Source organism: Bacillus rossius, chromosome 10 (genome assembly GCF_032445375.1).
Source record: "Bacillus rossius redtenbacheri isolate Brsri chromosome 10, Brsri_v3, whole genome shotgun sequence".
Classification (NCBI taxonomy): Eukaryota; Metazoa; Arthropoda; class Insecta; order Phasmatodea; family Bacillidae; genus Bacillus; species Bacillus rossius.
In genome coordinates, this window is record NC_086337.1 from 54,989,063 (window position 1) to 55,013,350 (window position 24,288).

The following is a 24,288-nucleotide window of genomic DNA, read 5'->3' on the forward strand; positions in this document are numbered from 1 at the left end:
ATCCACATCTGGGTCGCTATGCTAAATTATACTAAATGAATAGTATTCATATATTTAAATATTCATATAATAAATACATACTATATTTAAATGCTTTTATTTAATCAACCCCAGTGCATTTGAACATATGTACATAATCATTAAGTTGCTATTGTCACACTAGCTAACAAATACTATATCTGATTTTAGGTTCTGTACAGATTTACTGTACACATCTGTTTTATCATATGTAGCAACAAAGGCTTTTTTATTTTCTTCTTTCCCATGTATTATTTTATTTTCTCTCTCAAATAAGGTCCAGACACCCAGCACAACCAATACCTACTTAACTTTTGTGTGTTCACAACCTTTCTACTGACATGGGGCCATTAGTGGACTCAAAGAACTTAACTTCACCCATCTCTTGCAGCCAACATTGCCAAGTTAAACTCACAGCATTGTAAGGAAATTTCTTAAAAATTTAAGAATAGTCAATTTAATTCAAATATTGTACATATAGTGTGTGATTATTGTTTAGACAATATAGTTTACTCTATGCAGAGGACAGGTATAATGTTATTTGTTTGTCGTACACTACATGTAAATGAATATTAGTTGAAAACAACTGTATGAATGACAGCGTAAGTTTGGTACTTCAGAACATTGCAGTAGAATATTTTGACATTTAGACCTAGTGTGTGTGTAATTCCTGTACACAGAGGCGAGGCGTCCATGGAAGCTGTGGAAGCGGCGCTTCCCTTCCATTAACCAGTAAACAACAATAAAAATATTTAATTTTTATATTATCTAGAAAATGTAATAAGTAACAAAAAAAATAATGGGCAGTGTAGATGCATGTCACAATCTAACCGTACGAGCAGTCCACCCATACTAACAACGACCAGCTGCTATCTGCGCGCGCAGCTGGACTGGTGCTTCTATCTAGGAGGGATAAAAGGAACTACGAACTGGGCTTGCGGGAGTTGCCGTTGGCCTGGAAGCGGCCTCGCCTGCAGCTTCCAGTTGTGCAAAAACAGTATAAGAACCACGTGTGAAATATAAAAGGATAAAACATTATACGTATGTTTTAACGTTAACTAATGAGTATCGATTATCTTAAAATATGCTTAAACGTTTTGTTTTGTTAAAGTGAATAGTTGTGGTCTATAAATAAACCGTAAACTTTTCTTTCAATACACGAGCTGCGATATGCATGCGTAGTGTGGCGGGCTATAGCGGGCTGGAAGCTGTGGTGAAGAGAGCTTCCACGCCAGAATAATGGCGAGTAGTGAGGTTTCTCAACCTGGATTTTCAGGTAATGCTTTTTTGTTGGACTCAGAGGAATCATGCGTCAATAATTGTAAATGTATTATAGAAAAACTAATAAACAGTCCGTTTAGTGCTTTAACTTTTGAACAAAAAAATGAAATAATCCTCAGTGGCAGACCTATACCTCCGTTAGCTCTGGAGACAAAAGTAAAAGCATTTACTAGGCATTTTCATCCACGCACTTACGAACATATAACCTGGTTATGTGGCTGCAAGAAACTGATGAAACTTTTTTGTTGGCCTTGCTTACTCTTTTCAAAAGAAAATTCAGTGTGGAGTACTTCCGGTTTTTGCGATTTAAATAATCTTCAGAAAGCAGAAAAACGGCACAAATTATCCCACAGCCATATTATGTGTTTGAAAGAACTCACGGTAAAACACGTATTGAATTCGCGGTAAGCAGTCAGTATCGGCTAGGCATTGAGATGCATAATGAGAAAGTGCGGAAAAACAGACGGATCGTGAGCCATCTGATAAGAGCAACTTGTTTTTTGGCTAAACAAGAACTGGCCTTTCGTGGTCACGATGAGTCTACTTTGTCACTTAACAAGGGTAATTATATAGAATTTCTTAATGAATTGGCTGAATATGACAATGAGCTCAAAGCTCACCTTGAGAACTCAACAGTTTTCACAGGTTTATCGAGTGACATCCAGAATGATATTCTGTTTTCTCTGTCTGACTTACTGATACGTGAAGTAAAAAAAGAAATATCGGAGTCACCTTTTGTGGCACTGATTTTGGATGAGACAACCGACATATCAGTCAAATCTCAATTATCCTCAGTACTACGATATGTTACAAGAAATGGGGATGTTGAGGAAAGATTTTTAAAGTTCGTGGATGTCAGTGATGATAGAACAGCTAATGGACTTTACCAACATGCCATACAAATTTTAGAAGACTTTAAATGTGTCGATAAATTAGTAGCGCAGACATATGATGGAGCTGCAGTGATGGCTGGAGAGCATGGTGGACTACAAACAAAACTTAGAGCAGTCTGTGATCAAGCTATTTTTGTTCACTGTTACGCCCACAAGTTAAATCTTGTTCTTTCGCAGTCTGTAAGTTACATCAAACAGTGCAAGGTATTTTTCATCTCTCTAACAGCGTTTGGCAGTTTTTTTGGAAAATCAACGAAGAGGATGCAGGCTCTAGATGCAGAGGTGAAAAAGAGGTTTCCCGCGCTTGCTCCAACTCGCTGGAATTACAATAGTAAGCTTGTAGAAACTGTGAACGAACACAAGGAAAATATAGCAGATCTTCTAAGAGCTATGATAGAAAATGCTGACAAGTGGGATTCCGAAACATTATGTTCTGCCCGTGGTCTTTTATCACATTTGAATGATTTCGATTTTAATTTCTTTCTTGTCATATTTTCGTACATTTTCCCGCATTCTGATTCAATTTTCCAAATACTTCAAACTAAAATCAGTGACATAAATTTCTGTATGAAGAAGATTGAAAACTTTAAAACCTTTCTAAACGATTTTAGAAATGATTTTGACCGAGTGTGGGGAAATGTTTGCTCAGAGTGTGAAAATACTCTCCCAACAGCAAAACGCGCTCGTGTAGATTTTTCCTCGGGTGAGGATAGAAAAGTTATTTACAGAAGACTTTTTTTTCAAATTGTGGATGCCATTATTGTGCATGTAAATCAAAGATTTTCAGAAGTACCCAAGCTAAAATTCGTAAGCTTGTTGGATAGAAAACTTTTCCTTCAGCATTCACAAAACTTCCCAGAAGAAGCTTTCGTATCTCTGAAGAAAAACTACGGGAAATTCTTTGATTTACCAAGCTTAAGAAGTGAGTTGTACGTTTTATTCACGGACAGTGACATGCACAAATGTACTGTGTCAGATTTCCAATTGTATTTGGTAGCATCCGAACTAAGTGACGTATTTCCAGAAACACTAAAACTGTCAAAGCTTATCTTGACAATGCCAGCTACAAGTGCTTCAGCTGAGAGATCATTCTCAGCTTTGAAGCGAATTAAAGACTACTTGCGGAACAGCCAGCGTCAGGAAAGATTGTCTGCCCTTGCACTACTCAGCATTGAAAAAAAACTTCTGCAGAAACTACGTCGTGGATCATCTTTTAATGATGATGTGATCGATATCTTCGCAACTAAAAACCGCAGAATTGAGCTGAAATATAAAATTTAAGGTAAGAAGTACATTTTTATGAGGTTCTTCTCTTTATTTTAAGTACTTACTTTGCCATGTGTTGTCTGTTTATATATTTTGTACCAGATATCGATGATACTACACTCCCAATTAGTATATAAATAATGTAGAGTAGGTATTTTATTATCAGAATAATGTAAGTCAAAAATTATTATTTTTCAAAAATAATTTATAATTAAAAAAATGTCAGTTTTTCTACCTGTGGAATAGTCAATGTTCAGTAAGAAAACTACATAAATAGCACCCTTTTGTACCTTGAAATCCATATTTTCCCCGGGGGAGGGCACCCGGATCCCCTTCCCCCCCCCCCCCCCCCCGACATGTTTTGGGGTGAACGGAGTTGTTGCTTCCCCTCATGTAAACCTCACGCCTCGCCACTGCCTGTACATCAATCATTAGTACCTATTCTAAGAATTTCCTGTGATTGAAGATTGCCTGTGATGTTCAATTGAAGTCAAACCACCAATCAAAATATTTTATAATATTTATGAATGACTGGTAATATGATTCAAAATAAGGAAACCACAAATACAGCTTCTACTAATGAGATTAAAGTAGAATTTCAAGCAATGTAGTTCCAAGTTTTGTAAAACGATAACTTAGACATTCAGAAGAATTTTGTTCAGTCCAAGAAAACTGTCATTCATATAGGGAAGGATATGAGGGTTCCTTTGAGTGCTAAAAGCCTAATCAGGATACTCAAGGTAGTGGTAATATCAGTGGTATGATAGTTTATTACCATTATTTCAAGTAATTAATCGTTTTGTTATGTAATGACTATAGTAGCATCCAAAGAACATGCTACAGTAAAAGATTCATAAACTGTTTCTATTTTGTTACGACTAAATTTTACTAACCTTAAGGTTCCTGTTTTAATGTGCGTCTTAACTTCACCGCCCTACGGCTGTGATTAGTTGGTGTGCATTTAACCGTTTGCCAGGAAATCTCTGGACAAGTTACACGTGTAATTTCAGTTACGTGAATATAAACATTGATGAAGTTGAATAATCAATGCTCTTATTCTGGATGCTATTATAACCAACTTCTAGGAGTGTTTTGTTGTAAATAGTGATGTTACCTTCACGTGCGTCACGCGTGAATTCAGTGGCGTAGCCAGGATTTGTGTATGGGGGGGTGTTAAGAAGCATGCCCACCCCCCCACCCCCCCCGTATTAAAGGAGGGGGGGGGGGGGGGTCCCTCCCCAGGAAAATTTGGATTTTAAGATGTAAAATAGTGCTATTTTAGCAGTTTTCAGTACTTAAATTTAAATAATGTAATGGTAAAAATGTTATTAATTTTAATATGAAATATGTTTGAGTGATGAATAAGAAATTAAAGATTTGGTACTAAGGGGGGGGGGGGGGGGGGGGGGTTGAACCCCTAAACCACCACCCCCTTCCTGGCTACGCCCCTGCGCGTGATGCCTCGGCACACGCGGGGAGTGGGAGCTCAAACAAACGAAATGAACCGAGAGCACAGCGACAGGTAACTTTATTGCAGCAGCAGTGCGGCTCGAACGACGACTAGCGGGGGACGAGGGGAGGAGGTAGAGGAGGCACGGGGACACTAGCTGCGCAGGTAGGCCTCCTCGAAGATCTCCAGCTCCCTGGTGACGTAGTTGGCCTTGTTGCGCAGCACCTTGGCGGAGCCGGCCGCCTCCTCCAGCTGGCGCAGCTCCTTGTCCAGGGTGGTTATGTCCGCGTGCATGTCGTTGGTGGCCTCGTCCACCAGGTGGCACAGCCGCGCGAACGTGCTGGACAGCTCCCTGCGCACGCACGCGCACGGTTCTGTTCATTTCACTGTTCACGGCACGTAGTTTCGATTTGGTGCCGGTTGAATTTCCCAGTTCGAAGTTACATCTGCCATATTACCAACACAGTGCAGCGAATTCGGGAAATGGGAAAAGTTGAACCTGTGTCGGGAGACTCGCCGAGCGTTCACCCCCGCAACAGCCGCTGGCTAACCAAACCATTCCGCTGTGTACAAATTTCACAAGCTCGCAGTGGAATTGCAGAGAAATCGGAAAACGTATACAAGAAATAAGTCATGCAGAAATTTTAATAAAAAAAAAAAAAAAAAAAATTTACAGACTGCGATTTTTCTTAAGGGTGCATAAAAAATTGGGCATTTCAACAGTAAAATCACATTACTCAATCAGTAATTAAAATTACCAAAATTAAATGAGAATTAATTTAGCCTATCAGTGTTATCTCCTGGTAACGGGAAGAACTGGCTCATGGGCCAGGGGTTGGCCACCATTGCCCACGGTCGTCATCATAAGGACTTGCGCAAAGTACAGTAGAATCCCGCTGATGCGACCCCTCACGGTTTCCGGAAAAACCGACTTATAAACGGAATGGTCGCAATAGAGAATTCGGGGTGTCACCGCATCGTATCGTCGGATACATACACGTGAATGCCGCTCGGGCAGTGTCTAGCCAAGCTCGGCGCGTCCACTATCGCACGAAAAGCCATCTCAGCTGTCATGTTATCTTAACCCGCCCGCAAGAAAAACCGCTGTGGTAGCTTCTGAGAGAGCGTAAGAAACTCGTCCGGCCAGGCTGGCGGTAGCGGCGGCTTGACATCATTACGTGACGTGACGCGACACTTACCTCTCCCATCCCCTGCTAATTCTTCAAGGCTCATCCCCCCCAGAGCCACAAACCATGTAAAAACACCCTCCCCCCTTTTCCAACTAACATTTCAACACATTCCCTCCCTTATTTCAACCTTCTGCGTGAGAACCTGTCAGCATCCTCTTCCCCTCCCACACCGCGTGCGCCAAAAGCCAGGTTGTATAGTCCATTCTCGGTAAAATAAATATTTTTATGGGCTTATTCGACTGTCCTTCGCCGTTAATAAATACTTTATAAGTTTAAGTTATTATGAAACAATTTGTTTATTAGTCACACAGCAGTTTCTGCTGAAAATCACTAATACCTCGAATTTTATTGAATAGAATAATTTAGCAGGGCCGTAAATATATTTATTTTACTGCACAGTTACTTTTCCATCTGCATTTGAACGTGTTTTTTCTTCTTTTTTTACGCTGTGAAGGGACGAGGAAAAGATAATTGCTTGAGCTGTCAAAATAAACATCCCTGACGGCAAGGGCGGGAGCGCATCCTGTCGGTCTGTCGCTGTGATTATCTACTCCAAATACATGTCACAGCATTTCAGGATAGCAATGTTCTTATATCTTTCGTTTATAGCCGAATGTTTTCTATCTGATCCACACAAGTTCCTTCGCCACGTTTTGAACGAAAATAACCACCAGCCTGCTAGCATAGCCGAACTCGCGTGACGCGAATTCACGTAGCGCAAGTATTTATCGGAACCCATTGTTCGGGGTATGCGAGTCCGAGGTGTATAGCATAATTCCACGCATTTTTTTTGTTTATCTGCGCATGTGCGAAGTCAGCGATGTTATAGAAAAATAGCCAAGAACCAAACACCTGGCGACGTCGTTAACACAGTGAACACAGCTGTGTGTGGGCAGTGGCACCTGAGATGCAGCTGGCAAGATCACACTAACCAGTCGCAAGACAAAGGCACGGGACCGGTACGGCAATAGACGCGCGCGTAGATGCTATCAGGTGATGCACGCAGATTACCGGTATTGGCTATCGTGGACAGTCAAGGGGTGGTATCTATTTTTAGCAGTCTTTTGTATGCCTGCCTGCTTACAGTACAGCGCTCGCCAAGATAAACGTGAACACTTAGCGCCCAACAAAGTGTAACAGACTTGTTTTTCAGCCGATTATACTCAAATTTTCAACTTTCTCTGCTCAAATTTTTCACGGTTTCTCAAAAAACGGTCGTATAAACAGAATGGACGCATCAGAGGGGGGTCGCATCGGCGGGATTCTACTGTATTGGCCAGCCATTGTGCACATTTTTAACTAAATATTTTTTTTTACAAAAAATGTGTATGTTTTTATTTTAAAAATGAAGTTCCTTGTCTGGATCGAAGGCGAGGATTTCACTGAAGGTTTTTAGTCGACCTCGCGTTCGCCATGTTCAGGGTGGCAGTCAACTGCGAGGTGGTTGCCGGACTACTCACTGCTGGACCTGGTGGCTGCAGTTGGCAGAGGTCAGGTCCACGATGAGCCGCAGCTTCTTGGTGGCGTGGCTCACGTACTGCCGCTTGAAGCTGCGCTCCTTCGCCTTGTTGGTCCAGGTGAGGCGCTCATACAGGTACAGGCAGCCGTACACCGCGCCCGTCACCGCGATCAGGCGCCAGCCCACCGTCTTCAGCATCTGCACGTTCCACACGTACCTCACTGCACGTCTCGCGAGAGGAACAGTCTGACGGGACTTTACCCAAACACTGCAATGTTTCCTCAGTATAGGCTGCAGAATGGGGGGATACAACCAGCCATCCATACTTGCACATGTGCGTGTCTGCTGTGGCTTGCATTACTTGTGCAGGAAGAACACTTCATTCGAAATAAACTTATCAGTTCATGCAGCGTCAACCTAACGATGAACACTCAAGTCCAGTAAAGTTTGTAAATAATACCAACAAATAATTACATTGAGAACAAAGCTATCAAATTTATACTGACTACATTATTTTCTTTAATCTTGTCAAATCTCAATTACATTAACGGCCAGCACACAACGGAAAAAAATAAGCTAGTAGGCCGTTGTGAATTTTTTTAATTTACGAAGAAGTTTTTCGATTCAACCTCTAATACCACGCATGTACGCTGCACTCACAAAGCCGGCGATGAGCAGCCCGCCCACGGTGCCTTGCGAGCCGACGGAGGCGAGCGCGACGGTGGACCAGGTGGAGAGGCTGTCCGAGAAGTGCGCGGCCGGGTGCACGGCCAGCGACGTGTCGCCCGTGTCCGAGGGCGACAGCAGGTCGCGCGACACCTGCGCACACCGACACGTCTCCAGCACGTGTCAACTCCCCGCTTCCCCGAACTACTGCACCGTGTCGGTAATGCGACAGATCTAACTCTTCAGTGCAATACTTTTCAACTGAGAATTCAACTGGCCTGAATGTCAACTTCCCGCTTCCCGAACTACTGCACCGTGTTGGTGATTTGACAGATCTAACTCTTCAGTGCAATACTTTTCAACTGGCCCGAATCAATACTAAATGCCATAAATAGTGAAAACATTTAACCTTTAGTTAACAAAACTTGACCCACAGTGAAAAATGTCTTGGGAGTCCCTAGCTGACTCCGAAAACAACACAGCCTCTCTGAATTCTAGAATCTAAGCGTACGCAATCACTATCCAAAATGGTACCTCGACCACAATACTTGTACTGGAACTAACCCATCATACATAACTGTTTACAGGTTATGGTGTCAACTTAAAAACAGAATCAAACATTCAATTTTAATATGAAATTCTTAATGAATATATGAGTACCTAACACATTTTAGTTAGACGTAAATTTAAATTATTGCAATAGTCCTGAATCAGTTAATCAGTTACAGTTTACTGTCCAGTTAATATTTGAACTTTTAGTAATAATTCTTAAATGTTAATCATATCCAACCAGTACTGTAAGATATCATATTTATAAAAAGCCCACGATTTCCAGGCTAACTTGAATGCAAGATGACCTTATATTATGAGGTCCTAAAAAAACCCATAATGACTATAAAATAATGACATAAAAATTTTAAAATGGCACAAGACAAAGTTTTACTGCAGTTCTCAGACATGCAAATATGTATGTGTACTTTTTAATTTCATTTTCGGGAAATGTCCTTTATGGTAAATTTTTGATTAGGGATGAGTCAATCTAATGCTCAAGGCCCTTCAAATCCTTAGCATTTGAATGACTGAACATTTAAAAAAAATATTTGCAGGAAAATATTAGAGGCAGTAAGGTAAATTAAAAAATTCAATACTGGTAACCTCTGAGGTTTACTACGTCATATTATTTAATTAATTTACAATATTAAAATTTAGAAAATTTTACAGATTACTTACTATTGGCTGCCAATAAAAACTTAAAAATCAAAGATAAACAACATAGCTACAGAGTTAAATAAAATTTACTTAAACATACTCATAGAGATAACAATTAAAATCGCAAGGAATAGTTTTGAACAGGTATGAGCACAGGAACAGGGTGACGGCACGGCAGTTACCATGGAGGCGTAGTTGCGCACGGCCAGCTTGTGCGCGCCGCGCCCCGCGAAGCGCGCGATGAGCGACGTCAGGCCCAGCGAGAAGCGGAACTCCAGGTCCTCGTGGAAGTCGGCGCACAGGTTCTCGCAGTTGAGGCGGTACAGGATCTCGAAGGGCTCGCGCCGTGGCAGCACGGTGAGGGACACGTGCTTCTTGTCGGCCGGCAGCAGCGCGGTCATGCGCTCTGCAACACGCACGTCGCGCCCGTCACGCCTCGTCCCGGAAGCTGGGCCGGTGCTTGGGGCCAGTTCGTTACGAACACAGTCTATGCTGGGTTAAATTAGTGTTGGCTTTCATTCAAAATGTAAAAACATTAGAATTTTAGTTAATGACATACGTATCATAGTTATCCTAAAAGCCTTAACATACCCCATTTTCCAGCATATGAGACAAGACAGTATATAAGACGCCAATTTTTCAGTAATGAAAATTGTTAACTAAATATCACTGATGGGTCGAATACCAATGTTCTCAAATCCGAATCTCAAACGGTGCCCCAACTCCAACCTTCGAATCCGAATCCAGGTTTCAAGAGTCAGAAATGAAATAATGTACAATAAATAAAAAAGGTTAACAAAGATAAAATGCTTTTTCACAGCACTTGCTTGTTGCTGAGATTGTTATCTACATTTTAAATTGGTAATTTCTAATGATTTTTACAGCCAGCTTCAACCAAAGAAAGATCAGATCCAACTATACTTTGCTTTAGAATTCCGTGGATGGGAAAACTAACATCATGCATGACGGACAAGCAGAGGTTGCAAATGTGCATATGATAGTACATAACAGGCGCAAGAAGTTGATTCGTACTACTTCGTGCAACAGCAGCTTAAGTATCAACCGGTGCACGGACTCCAAGCAGCAACATCATAACGTCGGCTTACTTCTAAAACCTCGTAAGTCCAGATTTTCCCAGTTTTATATTCCGGATGTGTTTGGTGTATTTTTTTTCATTTTTTCATAGTGCACATGCTGATAAAAACCTCGTAAGTCAACTCTACTTAGTCTCTTTTCTATTCAAAAAAATGATAAAACCTCGTATCTTTGTCACTCGAAACCGTGCTCCAAAAGCTTGTAAGTTCTCCTGTAAAATTGACTGAAAATGGAGTCACGATGTTTTAGAAGTAAGCCGACGATAAGTACCGTCATGAAAGACGAGAAGATGCTGTTTTACTCTTCGAACTAGCAACGAAAGCCTCGCCTCAAAACGCCGAGAAGTACGACGTAGACACGGCCACGCACACACCCACCCGTCATCTCGCGCTGGCTGTTCTCTATGTTGAGGGCGAGCGCGGTGGAGAGGCGCGCGCGCAGGTTGCTGCCCAGGCCTTGCTCCACGTGGCCGTGCAGCTCCTTCTTGTACACGTTCAGCACCAGCGGCTCGGGGTGGAACGGCACGCTGAACTCGTCCACCAGCACGGACAGCCGCCGGATCTCCTCGCTCAGTGCCTTCGACACCTGCGCACACCGCACCGCGCCGCTCTAACAGCTCCTCAAGCACGGACGAGAAAACATTCCGACGGACTGATTGTTAATGTTGATAAATATATGTGGACTGTATCGAGAAGTTTTTAACCGACGATGCGACATAAATTACACGACAGCATCAGCCCGCACCATTGCGACCTACCGCCATCATGCCGATCAAAACGAAGACTGTCTTTTGTTTCTCACTGCAGGGATGCCACTCTCACGGTTTATGGACGCCAACACTTGCAGTGGTCCAACATGGTGCCAACTGTAGAAAGTTGGGGCGCGGGTGATTTAAACTGTGTATCACTTGGCCCGGTACAAGAGCCACAAAGTTAACTCACCACACAGTTCTATATACAAACACAGATTATTTTCCAAAAACTGTAACTAATGGTTTCTACTTAGTTTTCACTGTAACAAAAACCATTATGGAGTCCTATGAACAACATGAAATTATGGACACGTTTTCCCCGTGAAACTTTATTACTTACACACACCAATAACCTTGAGATTTACCCGAGTGCTTCCTAGTCCAGGAATGAGATAATCATATCATCAATAAATTTTTAAATGTATTATTGCAGACAGGCCTGTGCATATATTTGAATTTTTTAATACGAATACAAATGGTTTATTATTCAGATTCCCTTTGACTTCTAATACTACCCACTTCAAATAACGAATATTCAGTTGGTAGCGACAAGACTGAATGGTGAATTGTGATAAAACCAAAAGAACACCGAAAAGCATGTCAATACACCACATAACGCCGAAGTTAAAGTTAACACACCACAAAGCACCATCATTATAGCTGACTTCAACTAACCAACCTTTTATTTCAGAATTAATTGTCTAATTTGCCCTAAAGCACTATACTACATATTTCCCATTTTCCAATTTGTATGTACATAAAAAATTATTATTTTAGTGTAATTCCAATTCTCATTCTTACAATTTGAATTCAATATTTGTATTTGAGAATAATTAGGTATTTTTATTCAAACTTGGTTCAAATAAAAAAATAAAAAAACTGGTATTCGCACGTGCCTAAGAAGTATTGCTTCTCATCATCCTGCATCATAGTCCGAACTGCAGTGGCTAGCTAGAGTGCGAAGAGCACAGGTAGCGAGGGCAGCCAGGAGAGCACAGGTAGCGAGGGCAGCCAGGAGAGCACAGGTAGCGAGGGCAGCCAGGAGAGCACAGGTAGCGAGGGCAGCCAGGAGAGCACAGGTAGCGAGGGCAGCCAGGAGAGCACAGGTAGCGAGGGCAGCCAGGAGAGCACAGGTAGCGAGGGTAGCGAGGGTAGCCAGGAGAGCACAGGTAGCGAGGGTAGCCAGGAGAGCACAGGTAGCGAGGGTAGCCAGGAGAGCACAGGTAGCGAGGACACCCAGGAGAGCACAGGTAGCGAGGGTAGCCAGGAGAGCACAGGTAGCGAGGGTAGCCAGGAGAGCACAGGTAGCGAGGGTAGCCAGGAGAGCACAGGTAGCGAGGGTAGCCAGGAGAGCACAGGTAGCGAGGGCAGCCAGGAGAGCACAGGTAGCGAGGGCAGCCAGGAGAGCACAGGTAGCGAGGGCAGCCAGGAGAGCACAGGTAGCGAGGGCAGCCAGGAGAGCACAGGTAGCGAGGGCAGCCAGGAGAGCACAGGTAGCGAGGGTAGCCAGGAGAGCACAGGTAGCGAGGGTAGCCAGGAGAGCACAGGTAGCGAGGGTAGCCAGGAGAGCACAGGTAGCGAGGGTAGCCAGGAGAGCACAGGTAGCGAGGGTAGCCAGGAGAGCACAGGTAGCGAGGGCAGCCAGGAGAGCACAGGTAGCGAGGGCACCCAGGAGAGCACAGGTAGCGAGGGTAGCCAGGAGAGCACAGGTAGCGAGGGTAGCCAGGAGAGCACAGGTAGCGAGGGTAGCCAGGAGAGCACAGGTAGCGAGGGTAGCCAGGAGAGCACAGGTAGCGAGGGTAGCCAGGAGAGCACAGGTAGCGAGGGCAGCCAGGAGAGCACAGGTAGCGAGGGCAGCCAGGAGAGCACAGGTAGCGAGGGCAGCCAGGAGAGCACAGGTAGCGAGGGCAGCCAGGAGAGGACAGGTAGCGAGGGCAGCCAGGAGAGCACAGGTAGCGAGGGCAGCCAGGAGAGCACAGGTAGCGAGGGCACCCAGGAGAGCACAGGTAGCGAGGGTAGCCAGGAGAGCACAGGTAGCGAGGGTAGCCAGGAGAGCACAGGTAGCGAGGGCACCCAGGAGAGCACAGGTAGCGAGGGTAGCCAGGAGAGCACAGGTAGCGAGGGCAGCCAGGAGAGCACAGGTAGCGAGGGTAGCCAGGAGAGCACAGGTAGCGAGGGCAGCCAGGAGAGCACAGGTAGCGAGGGCACCCAGGAGAGCACAGGTAGCGAGGGCAGCCAGGAGAGCACAGGTAGCGAGGGTAGCCAGGAGAGCACAGGTAGCGAGGGTAGCCAGGAGAGCACAGGTAGCGAGGGCACCCAGGAGAGCACAGGTAGCGAGGGTAGCCAGGAGAGCACAGGTAGCGAGGGTAGCCAGGAGAGCACAGGTAGCGAGGGTAGCCAGGAGAGCACAGGTAGCGAGGGTAGCCAGGAGAGCACAGGTAGCGAGGGTAGCCAGGAGAGCACAGGTAGCGAGGGTAGCCAGGAGAGCACAGGTAGCGAGGGCACCCAGGAGAGCACAGGTAGCGAGGGTAGCCAGGAGAGCACAGGTAGCGAGGGTAGCCAGGAGAGCACAGGTAGCGAGGGTAGCCAGGAGAGCACAGGTAGCGAGGGCACCCAGGAGAGCACAGGTAGCGAGGGTAGCCAGGAGAGCACAGGTAGCGAGGGTAGCCAGGAGAGCACAGGTAGCGAGGGTAGCCAGGAGAGCACAGGTAGCGAGGGTAGCCAGGAGAGCACAGGTAGCGAGGGTAGCCAGGAGAGCACAGGTAGCGAGGGCACCCAGGAGAGCACAGGTAGCGAGGGTAGCCAGGAGAGCACAGGTAGCGAGGGTAGCCAGGAGAGCACAGGTAGCGAGGGTAGCCAGGAGAGCACAGGTAGCGAGGGTAGCCAGGAGAGCACAGGTAGCGAGGGTAGCCAGGAGAGCACAGGTAGCGAGGGTAGCCAGGAGAGCACAGGTAGCGAGGGTAGCCAGGAGAGCACAGGTAGCGAGGGTAGCCAGGAGAGCACAGGTAGCGAGGGCACCCAGGAGATCACAGGTAGCGAGGGTAGCCAGGAGAGCACAGGTAGCGAGGGTAGCCAGGAGAGCACAGGTAGCGAGGGTAGCCAGGAGAGCACAGGTAGCGAGGGCACCCAGGAGAGCACAGGTAGCGAGGGTAGCCAGGAGAGCACAGGTAGCGAGGGTAGCCAGGAGAGCACAGGTAGCGAGGGTAGCCAGGAGAGCACAGGTAGCGAGGGTAGCCAGGAGAGCACAGGTAGCGAGGGTAGCCAGGAGAGCACAGGTAGCGAGGGCACCCAGGAGAGCACAGGTAGCGAGGGTAGCCAGGAGAGCACAGGTAGCGAGGGTAGCCAGGAGAGCACAGGTAGCGAGGGTAGCCAGGAGAGCACAGGTAGCGAGGGTAGCCAGGAGAGCACAGGTAGCGAGGGCACCCAGGAGAACACAGGTAGCGAGGGTAGCCAGGAGAGCACAGGTAGCGAGGGTAGCCAGGAGAGCACAGGTTGCGAGGGTAGCCAGGAGAGCACAGGTAGCGAGGGTAGCCAGGAGAGCACAGGTAGCGAGGGTAGCCAGGAGAGCACAGGTAGCGAGGGTAGCCAGGAGAGCAGACGTAGCGAGGGCGGAGGAGACACGTACCCGCTGCTCCACGTCCTCCACCATGCGGTGGATCTTGTCCTTCATCTCCTGCGTCAGCATGAGCAGCTGCTGCTCCGTGAAGTTGAGCTTGTCGTAGATCTCCTTCTTGCCCACCGCCTTGTCGTTCTTCAGCTGCTGTGCGCGCTCGTACGTGGCGTCCATCACCTCGCGGATCTCCGTGGCTATCAGCTTGCCGCGCTGCGAGTGCTGCTGGAACTTGGTCCGCACCGCCGACTTGGAGATGCACTCCTCGAACTTGCGCTCAAAGTCCTCGAACTCGAAGTAGCGGTTGGGGAAGCCGTCCGCCAGCGCCCCGGCTGTCCACAGGGAGACAAGGGTTACACGTGTGTCTCGTGCACAACCGCGCAAACAGGACTGTGTGCTGTACACTGGCTGTGTTGCCCCGGGGAGGCAGCCGAACAGGGTAGCTATAGGTACCACCAGAGGGCTCTAACGGTATATCAGGGTAATTAGAGAAGATGAAATGAGCTGATGGAGCACCGAAGAAACTCACAAGTTCACTGCAACATCCACCACGGTTCCACTTGAGCACAAACCAGCCGGATTGGCTCAGAAGGCGAGTGTTCCAACCAAGAGATCCCAACCATTAACCAATTATTCTTGATACGTAAGCTCAAAGTGATCTGTGAACTGGTTGGACTACTTAGTGTGCCTGCTGTGCCCTGTGCAGTAGCCAGAGCCGAGAACTTCTACCTGACTAAATGCTCCTACCAGATCCATCACCAGGGCCCACTAAAGGGAGCCTCTTTGGCGTACTGTCCCAGGAAACTTCCCCAAAATAATCGAAGCAGTGCTTAGGAGTCATTGCCCAACACCGCACGAGCCAAGGTAGGCCCAGAGGTTCACTACCTGGCCAGACAAGAGGAGAGACGGCAACGGAGCTAGCCGAGTTTAAATATAATAAGGTAAAAAACAGTGCTTTTAATGCGGTTTTATGGATTCTCCTGATTTCAGCACGGTTATTTTTGGGAGACTTGCAAACGAAGTCGTGGGTGTACACGTGTTGCGACGGCGAAGGGGCAGGGACTCACTGTGCGGGGGCAGGCCCCTCTGCTCCTGCAGGCGTGCCTGCAGCGCCTCCTTGGCCGACACGAAGAAGATGCGCTCCGCCGCCTCCCTCTGGTTGCACACCTTCAGCTCCTTCACCAGGAAGTCTGCCGCGCGCTCCGTGTGCTGCTGTCGCACCTGCACACCACAGTCATGCCCTCTAGAGAAACACTGTAGAAGGAACCCCTGCGAAATTTAGGTTTTATGTAGGCAATAATTCAACAAACACCGAATTTTAGCCAGTTATTAGTCCAGTGTCTTAAACTCCCAACTCCCTACCCCCTTGCTTCACATGCTCATATACCTCCTTAAACATAATTGGAGCACCTCATATTCTCAACTGTATCTCTGTAACTAACCTTTCTAGAAACAAAAAAAAACTTTTAAAAATTATCTAAAAAAATTTTTTTTTTGTTTCCAGTTTTTTTAACACTAACAATTTGGCCATAATCAAAGGAAATAAAAAACAAAAACTGATATTGTGTGCCAATTTTAATTGTTTTAAATTTCACTTTTAAAGCAAGCAAAATGTTGTCTAAGCTAATTTTTAGTATGTTTCAAATGCTTTACATGGTATCTACTTTGTTATCATTTGATCAATATCAATAAGTCTCTGTCCAGACAACAGTGAATGAGGGGCAAAACTTTGTGTAGAATTTTCGTGATATTTGGAAAACTGTGAAGTGAAGAAATTTTTTTCCCAGTGAAATTGTTAGGGGTTGGACGCCACCTGAAGGAAGGACATGTGGACCCACCTCTCCTGATACCCCAGGGCTGTTACGTCGCTGTTTGGGGCTAGCCTCGCTTCCCCTCGTTCAACCAACCAGAAGGACCTGGCCCACTATTAGTGCTGGAAACACTGTCACTAATAAACTGCCAGCTGAGCTAGTAGAGGTTGGATAGGCCTCAGCTGGATCACGAGCAACTGGGTGACCGAGGGGTCCCAGGGATGTGAGAGGTATGGTTCCGTGACGATTCCACAGAGGGGGCTAGCTCTGTAGGTGGTCTGGGGGTTCACGGCGGAGCTGGGGGCGGGTCGGTGGGGCTGAAGTTGGGATGGGTCTCCTCAACCTCTCGACCTAGCCGGGCGGGCGGGCGGGAAATGGCGAATGTATTTCCCGGTTCTCGGAACCCATGTTTGGCACTGGTAACAGTGTCAAGCATGTAAAAGACAGTTCTTTCTCCTAACCAGGATAACACCGGGATCATATGCCTGGGGGAGTATTGATGAATTTATGAGGTGTGAACCTAAGTTACATGTCACTAATAACCTGGTAATTCAAAAAGAACTCTCAAGGTGTTCCTCAATCTCCAAGTAGCTCACCACATGGTCAACAAAATGGACAAGCGGTTCAGAAACTACCGTATTGGCCCGAATATAAGGCGACCCCGAATATAAGGCGACCTGCAGTTTCAGGAGGCCAAACAAATGTAAAAATAATTTTTGGTAGAAATTAATGTGAAAATTCATTAGACATTTTGTGTTGATAAATCGTTTTTGCATTTATGTATAACAATTAATTTATATTTATCACATTACTTATTTAAAATAAGTTTGAATGGCCTACCCTAAAAGTCAAAAGAAACCAATTAGAAAATATTTACATTTTTAAATATTACACTAGAAATTTTTTCGTATGTTTACTCTAATGAAGCTGCATAATTGTCATCTTCAGAGCTGTTTATTTGTCTAGAGCTCGTTCACCGCCGTTCCACCGATGTGTGATTGTTCATTTTTCACAGTTTACTGTATCTACGAATTTAAAATTTTTACAATGGCTATTAATCACTCTTAAAATACAGCATTTAACTTTCCGTTTGACTTAAGCTACGTATTACCACAGAACAAGGTGTATTACTATTTAGTAGTGTGTTTAACGTAAAAAAAAGCAAACAAAGAATGCATCTTGCCGGAACAAATTAAGTGGCTAGCTGACATGATGAAGCATACGGCCATGAATAACTTCGGTTACGTGACCGCGTATATTTGTCCATATTACTCTCTGACAGAGAGAGTCTGTTCTGTGAATTTGAAAGAATAATCTATTATAATTATGAAAGGTTTTTACATAAATAAAGAGTGGATTATTAAAATAGCTTTTGAAGCAACGTACCAAATTCATGTTAATATGGCGTCTTCGTGCGTGTTCGGCAATGTTCGTTTTACAACAAAGAAATATTGTGGAAAGACAGTTGGCAGCCGTGAATTTCCAAACATTACATCCTAAATGTTTGTAAATGTAAACAATCGTTCTGAAAATAACTGTGATATTTTAGTACAAATATTTCCGTTACAAATCTGAAGATAAATTACCGTAAATGTTAACACGCGATTGTACACAAAGTACAAATATGAATTGTGAAATAAAAGGTTGCCATTTTGAGATGCTTCAACATTCACGTTTTTACTCAAGAACAAATATTTTAATTTTCAACTTCAAACAATTGTGAATTACTGCAATATTTGGTGGATTTATCGTTTTTCCCCGTGTGAGGTAACAAAGTTTTAGTTAATATAAAAAATCGTGAACGTTTTGTTAAACAACGTTTCTACTGTAGCTTTCAGCTTGGAACTAATGTTTGCGGTTCTGACGTCTTGGGTGCGAAAATAAGGCGACTTCCAATTTTTGCATCTCTCGTTTATGTAAAAATGGTCGCCTTATATTCGGACCAATACGGTATATTCAACACAGCGCTCATGCACTACTAAAAAAGATTAATAAGTAATTTAATTAATCCAAAGCCTTGCAGGAAGCAGAATGAGTATGGGATACGCCCAGGCAATGTCACATGGTCGGTCCTTCCTCTATCGCTGCAGAGTAAGCACATGTCGTTGGTGCGCTCTGGTGGTTGAAAGCTAAGTTGGGCAGGGAGAGCATCTATTGGCCAGGTGCTAGTGTCACAGCCGTTACTCTCACTTCAATATTAACAAACATTAATAACTAAACATATATAATCACAGCAACGACCTTATTATGTACTTGTAAATAACTAACATTGGAAAAGTAAATAAACCATAATTACATAGAAAGTACAAATAAACTATAGAATACTAAATTATAAAAGAGTCATAAAAAAGTTAATTAAGAGTCATGAGAGTCAAGTAATTAAATAAAAAACTATTAACTAATAGAACATATGACAAGAAAAGAACGCACTAACACATTGCCGATGACTACACACACACATACGAGTGGTTCAAACACGAAGGAGTTGGCGGGCAGAAATACAGACACCTGGCTCACAGGTTATAAATGCTGACAATTAAAAGTGGTTTCTGTTATATCTGCAGAGTAAAACTGCATTTTTATACTAGCAAAAATGTATTTAAAGTTTGTCAACAATCTGTTCAATTAGTGAATGTTTTTAAAATTATAGTGATAATTTTATGATATTAAGAGGAAAAGTTAAAATGAAATGTTGTTGATAGGAAAGATTTCCGAAAAATAACGTAGTCATAAGGATAATTCTAGAAATGATAGGTGATTAAATGTAATCTATTATTAATTTAATATGCAATATAAATTTATGTTTGCATTTTATAGGTACACTGAGGCTTTGTAGCCTTTTGTGTACAATTTACTTTTGGCTGATAGAATCGTAAAAGCTTAATTTTCCCTTCCAATTCTTGCGTTAACGTAATTTTTACATATTTGTTATGAGTATTATTTTTTAAATTCATTATTTATATTTTAGTAAGTTGCATATACGAGTTGAGTCTTTTGTTGCACGGAACTGCAGCTTGGGAGCGCGAGTGCCGAGGCAAGTGACGTCACGGGCGACAGTGTTGCAGCGGTTTGCTGCGCGGACCGGAGTCGAAGAGGAGAGATGGGCCGTGCCTGCCACGAGGCGGACGTGCTGACTGGCGCTCAGCGGGGGACGTAGTCAAAACAAGCGGTGCACTGGGCAGCAAATCGAATGCCCTGACAATGCAACACGAGGTAATGAGAGCACCTGCAACGCCCTCTACCAGTATTGTCCGATGGTGGCAGCACCTTTTACAAGCCCAAGCTAAGGGGGTGAACTTAACTTAGCCATGTCTACCTAGAAAAGTACTGATGGGTAAGTAATCTTTTAGTAAATGGCTGTAATGGATTGAGATTTGTAAGTTTTGATCACGTATTCATTTAAGGGTGTATTTTGGGAAAGCCTCACTACGCGAATAAGTTTGAAAATGGTTTATTAAGTACGTTTAAAGTGAAAAAGCATTCCAGAAAACTACTGCACCGAGTTCTACACACTGCTGCGTCCATTATTTAACTCCTTCACGGAGTGTGTAAGTACTGTACTGCACATAGTCATTTCTATGAACATGTCATGGTTCCTGCGTATGAAGTATTGTGTGACAATTATTAGGAACTTTAGCTTTGGTAATAAATCACTCGCCTCCCATTTGGATGAACAGTATAAACTTTATATAATTTTTTTTGTATTATCCTGTTTTGCTATCCACAGTGCAGTGATAAGGTTCACAATGGCCCATAATTTTTATAAATTTATTTTATTGTTATATTTTACGTATATATTTTCTTGATTGAATATTTACCTTTATGTTTCATATTTTTTAATAAGCATTATAAGTTTGCATAATAAGTCTTTGTTATATCCAGGGAAGCTGATCAAGTCATTTATAAATGTGTGCAACATCTTTGAAGGCATATAAAATATGTTTGCGTTAATCTGTAGTTTATTAATGCCCCACTTAAGGTCTTGCGTGGTGAATGCAGTTCGTCTTCAAGTTTTTCTATGCTTTTGGATTTTTTTGCTAATTTTTTTTTCATTGGCCCAGCACTTGTGGATTGTAGGCGGTGTTTGGGTCGGCATTTGTTTCTGCGAGGAATAAAATAAGTAAAATACTTTTCTAGTTTTTGCCGATTTTGCAACGACCGTCCGCAGAGTGTAAGGGGACGTCACTCGTTCGTGCCCTGGGAAGGGCAAGAACGGTTTCAACACAACACAACTTCCTGTCGCCAAATGATGGTTTGTTTACCCCCTTTTTTTTATCTCTTTAGAAAGGCAAATGGGTCGGGCCATGAAAATTTCGTTAAAAGATCCCGAGAGTAGCTGGCAGTTAAAACACTGTAGCATCGTCTGTGTTTCGTGATTGGGTGAGTTACTTTGAGGTGCATGTCGATTGTTACAACAACCAATCATACTAATTCAGTGTGGAAGCCAACTCGTCCTTAGTGGCTCGTTCAAACAATGCAACGACTTCTCTCGCAGACGGCCGCCAATCACAAGGAAGAAACCGCTGGTGTGGGTATACCTTGTTGCAGTCTAGTAGGCGTTCAGATTTTTACGCAAAAATTTCCTGCCCCTACAAATGGGGAGACGTGCTTGTCTCAAACACGTTCATTTGCCGTAACTCTCGGCCAGTGTGTGACTGCATGCAACTACCAGACAAGAGCGCGTGCGGCAGCAGTGACGTGCAACAAGCTAACAAGCGAGGCGCGCAGTCTTACCTCGTGCTGCTCATTGCGCTGCTTTGGGGACAGAACGCAAAAAAAACACGAGCATTAGGGTCGCAGGTGCAAGTGGCACAGTCACGTCGCTCACACACTCAAGGACAGCTGCAGCGTGTGGTCCGCTGCTAACAGGCAGAGATCCACTTCTGCGGTAAGTAAAACTAGATTACTTAATGGTTAAATTTCTCGATTATGTCATCAAAATGATTTGATTTCATTATGAAATATTGTGTGAATTATGTTTCTACAGTTGATTATAGGTTACAGCTGCATCAACATTCAAATTATACATGCAGCTAGAATTAAATGATTTAATAATTGCACACACTTTATTCAGTTCTGGATTTTATTTATTTAGGCCTAATTACTATTCCATCTCTTAATTGATGTCTATTTTCAAATGCACTTATGAAAAAAACATAACTGAATGTCATGAGAACCTTAATATAATAAATAATGCTTTATTTATGAACTTAACTTACCTTGGCGCTTAACGCATGTGTCTACATGAGCCTATTCAATTTAAATCATGGAAAACCTAAATTCACAATATATATTTTTATAATATTTCATGTTATTAACCTAGGCAAACTGAGTACGAGATAAAAATCTTGCTGTAAAACCATGCTGTACTTTCAGCATTTTAAAAACTAAATAATGTACTGCAAAACAGAAGTGGAAAAAATTACATGGGCAGTTGAAAACCCAACTGTTTTTCCATAATATTAAACTTCAAACGTAATTTTTATTTGTTTTGTCATCTGTACTAGCAGTTAGATAAAAATAAATAAAATAGTTTAGCATCATGTTTTATCAACACAATATGTTAATGCAATATCTTAACTTCAAGAAGACTGAAGCAAGTTTATCATGAAGTATAATATCTAAAAAAATGAGTCGCATTGTTTTATTTAACTTATGTGTAGGAAAATGGAAAACAGTAAAACCTTAGCACATTCATTTCTTTATTTCGTACTATTTCTGAATCAACTGTGCTTGTCACAGGCAGTCATCTTGCCTCCTCGCAGCATGAGGCGACAGCTAGGCACAACAGATCTGACTTCTGCTGTACCCCCACTTTTTAAAATAGTTTGGACTCTTCTTTCATGGAATCAAATATTTTTAGCCTTTGATTCAACTTTGACCGACTTGTGGCTTCCCATCCTCTATAAAGTCGTGAGATTGGTCTACCATCACGCAACACACAGAAGTAATAATTCACTGAATTATTTCTATGCTGAAACAGATGCTTGCCTTAAAACAAAATTATGATGTAAATTAAGCACCAGACTCAAAATGAAATTAGTGTAACAGCCATAAATAACTAAATATGGGCGAAAACCAGGAGGAAGGGGGGAGAGAAATAAAGTTAACTATATAGCTAATTTTGTTATGTCATAAAATATTATATAGGAGTGTGTACATGAAACACAGTTATGAGAAAAAATAATTTTTATGTTAATGTGTTTGCATAAAATATTCTAACACATGTATGGTAAAGCTACTTGTTTCATGTAATGTATAATACTTTTAAGAATGTGACCAGAAAAATGCCAAAATGCCAAACAAACAATTACGCAGAAATACAAAATCTGGACTGAGTGGATTGTCCTTGTATGCCCAAGACTATACTGTAAATTTGTATGTAATCACATTATTTCACGGTTTGTGAAAAATTTCTTTTACTTGTAGGAACGAGAGTTTGATCACAACGACATGTCAGGTTCACCGCAGGTGCTAGCTGGTAAGGAAACCCTGGTCGGGCTCACCTGGTCCAGGAACTCGGGCTCCGTGGCCGACGCGTCCCAGCGGTTGTTCAGGATGAAGATGTTGGGCTTGGAGAGCCGCATCGACACCTTGTGGAAAAAGTTCTTCTCCTGCAAGCAACAGCGCAACACTGCATCAGCTACACATCGCTGCTGGCATCAGCTAGAGTTGTGGTCATCACTTTAACATATGGAGACCATAAAATAAAAGAATAATAATAAAAAAAATGAGTCCACCCAAATCTGTAGAAAAATTTTCCTGACTTTCCCATGTCTAAAATTACTACGTAAATTTCCTTACAAATTTCTAAAAAAAAACTTACCTATTTTGCAATCGCCAAAAAATAAACAAATAAAGACAATCCAGCCACCACTTTCCCTAAAGCTGTACTATTTCAGACAGAACATTGCAAACGCCACCTTACAGTGTGTGTGACTATGCACTATAAAACCAGTTGGAAAAAAAAAAAAATGTGTTCGAAGTATGGGTGATGGCAGACTGGAGCACAACGTTTCTCCCTCCATATACTATCACTGAGGAATATATTAGGACTTTTACAGGTTTTAAAGTCAATTTCCTGACTTTCCCTGACTAATATCAACTTCCCTGACTTTCCGGAATGTGAACACCCTAAACTATGTATCTTACAACACGAATATAAAATGAACCGAAGAATTTTTTTTTTATGTTGTGCCTATCTCTTAAGTTTTAAAACTGTTGGGTTGGTAGGCATATTACAAACAAATAAATAAATAAATAAATAAACAAGGGAAAGCAAGAAGCAAGTCCATCCATTATAGGACATATAATACCTGAAATAGGAGAGGTTATTATTATTTCTTAGAAGTAGTGCTATTTTCTTACAAAATTCACAACAGCAAAGTTATTTTATATATGTTTGATGGGTTAGAATTTAAAAAAAAAAAATCAAACCATTATCTAATACTTATAATTATTTCACAGAAATTCTAGTTTGTAAACGACTTATCTTACTGCATTTAATACCAAAGGTAAAAAAAAAAAAAATCTAAACATTAATATTCAACTTAAGTCATCCAATAACAGCATAGTTAACAAGGACCCTG

General features: G+C 43.1%; 2 protein-coding genes across 6 annotated transcripts in view; one reads left to right on the forward strand and one right to left on the reverse strand.

Annotated features, from left to right (window-relative positions):
- Positions 1–918: 918 nt before the first annotated feature.
- Positions 919–23,444, forward strand: LOC134536187 (zinc finger MYM-type protein 1-like). Of its 4 annotated transcripts, none has more exons than XM_063375829.1 (2): positions 919–3,474; positions 19,757–23,444. In XM_063375829.1, the coding sequence occupies exon 1, from the start codon at positions 1,734–1,736 to the stop codon at positions 3,471–3,473; it is 1,740 nt and encodes a 579-aa protein (XP_063231899.1). In that variant the 5' UTR covers positions 919–1,733; the 3' UTR covers position 3,474; positions 19,757–23,444. The 4 variants fall into 4 exon arrangements, 2 of the variants coding, with proteins under 2 accessions (XP_063231899.1, XP_063231900.1); XM_063375830.1 differs by lacking the exon at positions 19,757–23,444 and adding an exon at positions 7,520–7,642; XR_010075771.1 differs by lacking the exon at positions 919–3,474 and adding an exon at positions 17,039–18,466.
- LOC134536186 (transmembrane GTPase Marf) overlaps positions 4,970–24,288 on the reverse strand; it is a 31,368-nt gene continuing 12,049 nt past the window's right edge. For both annotated transcript variants that reach the window (XM_063375828.1, XM_063375827.1), the window contains exons 6-13: positions 23,206–23,313; positions 15,956–16,109; positions 14,904–15,220; positions 10,905–11,112; positions 9,615–9,838; positions 8,218–8,376; positions 7,559–7,755; positions 4,970–5,260 (exon numbers count right to left, since the gene is read on the reverse strand). In XM_063375828.1, coding sequence (XP_063231898.1) covers positions 5,062–5,260; positions 7,559–7,755; positions 8,218–8,376; positions 9,615–9,838; positions 10,905–11,112; positions 14,904–15,220; positions 15,956–16,109; positions 23,206–23,313 — 1,566 coding nt within the window. In that variant the 3' untranslated portion in view covers positions 4,970–5,061. The remainder of the gene's footprint in view (positions 5,261–7,558; positions 7,756–8,217; positions 8,377–9,614; positions 9,839–10,904; positions 11,113–14,903; positions 15,221–15,955; positions 16,110–23,205; positions 23,314–24,288) is intronic.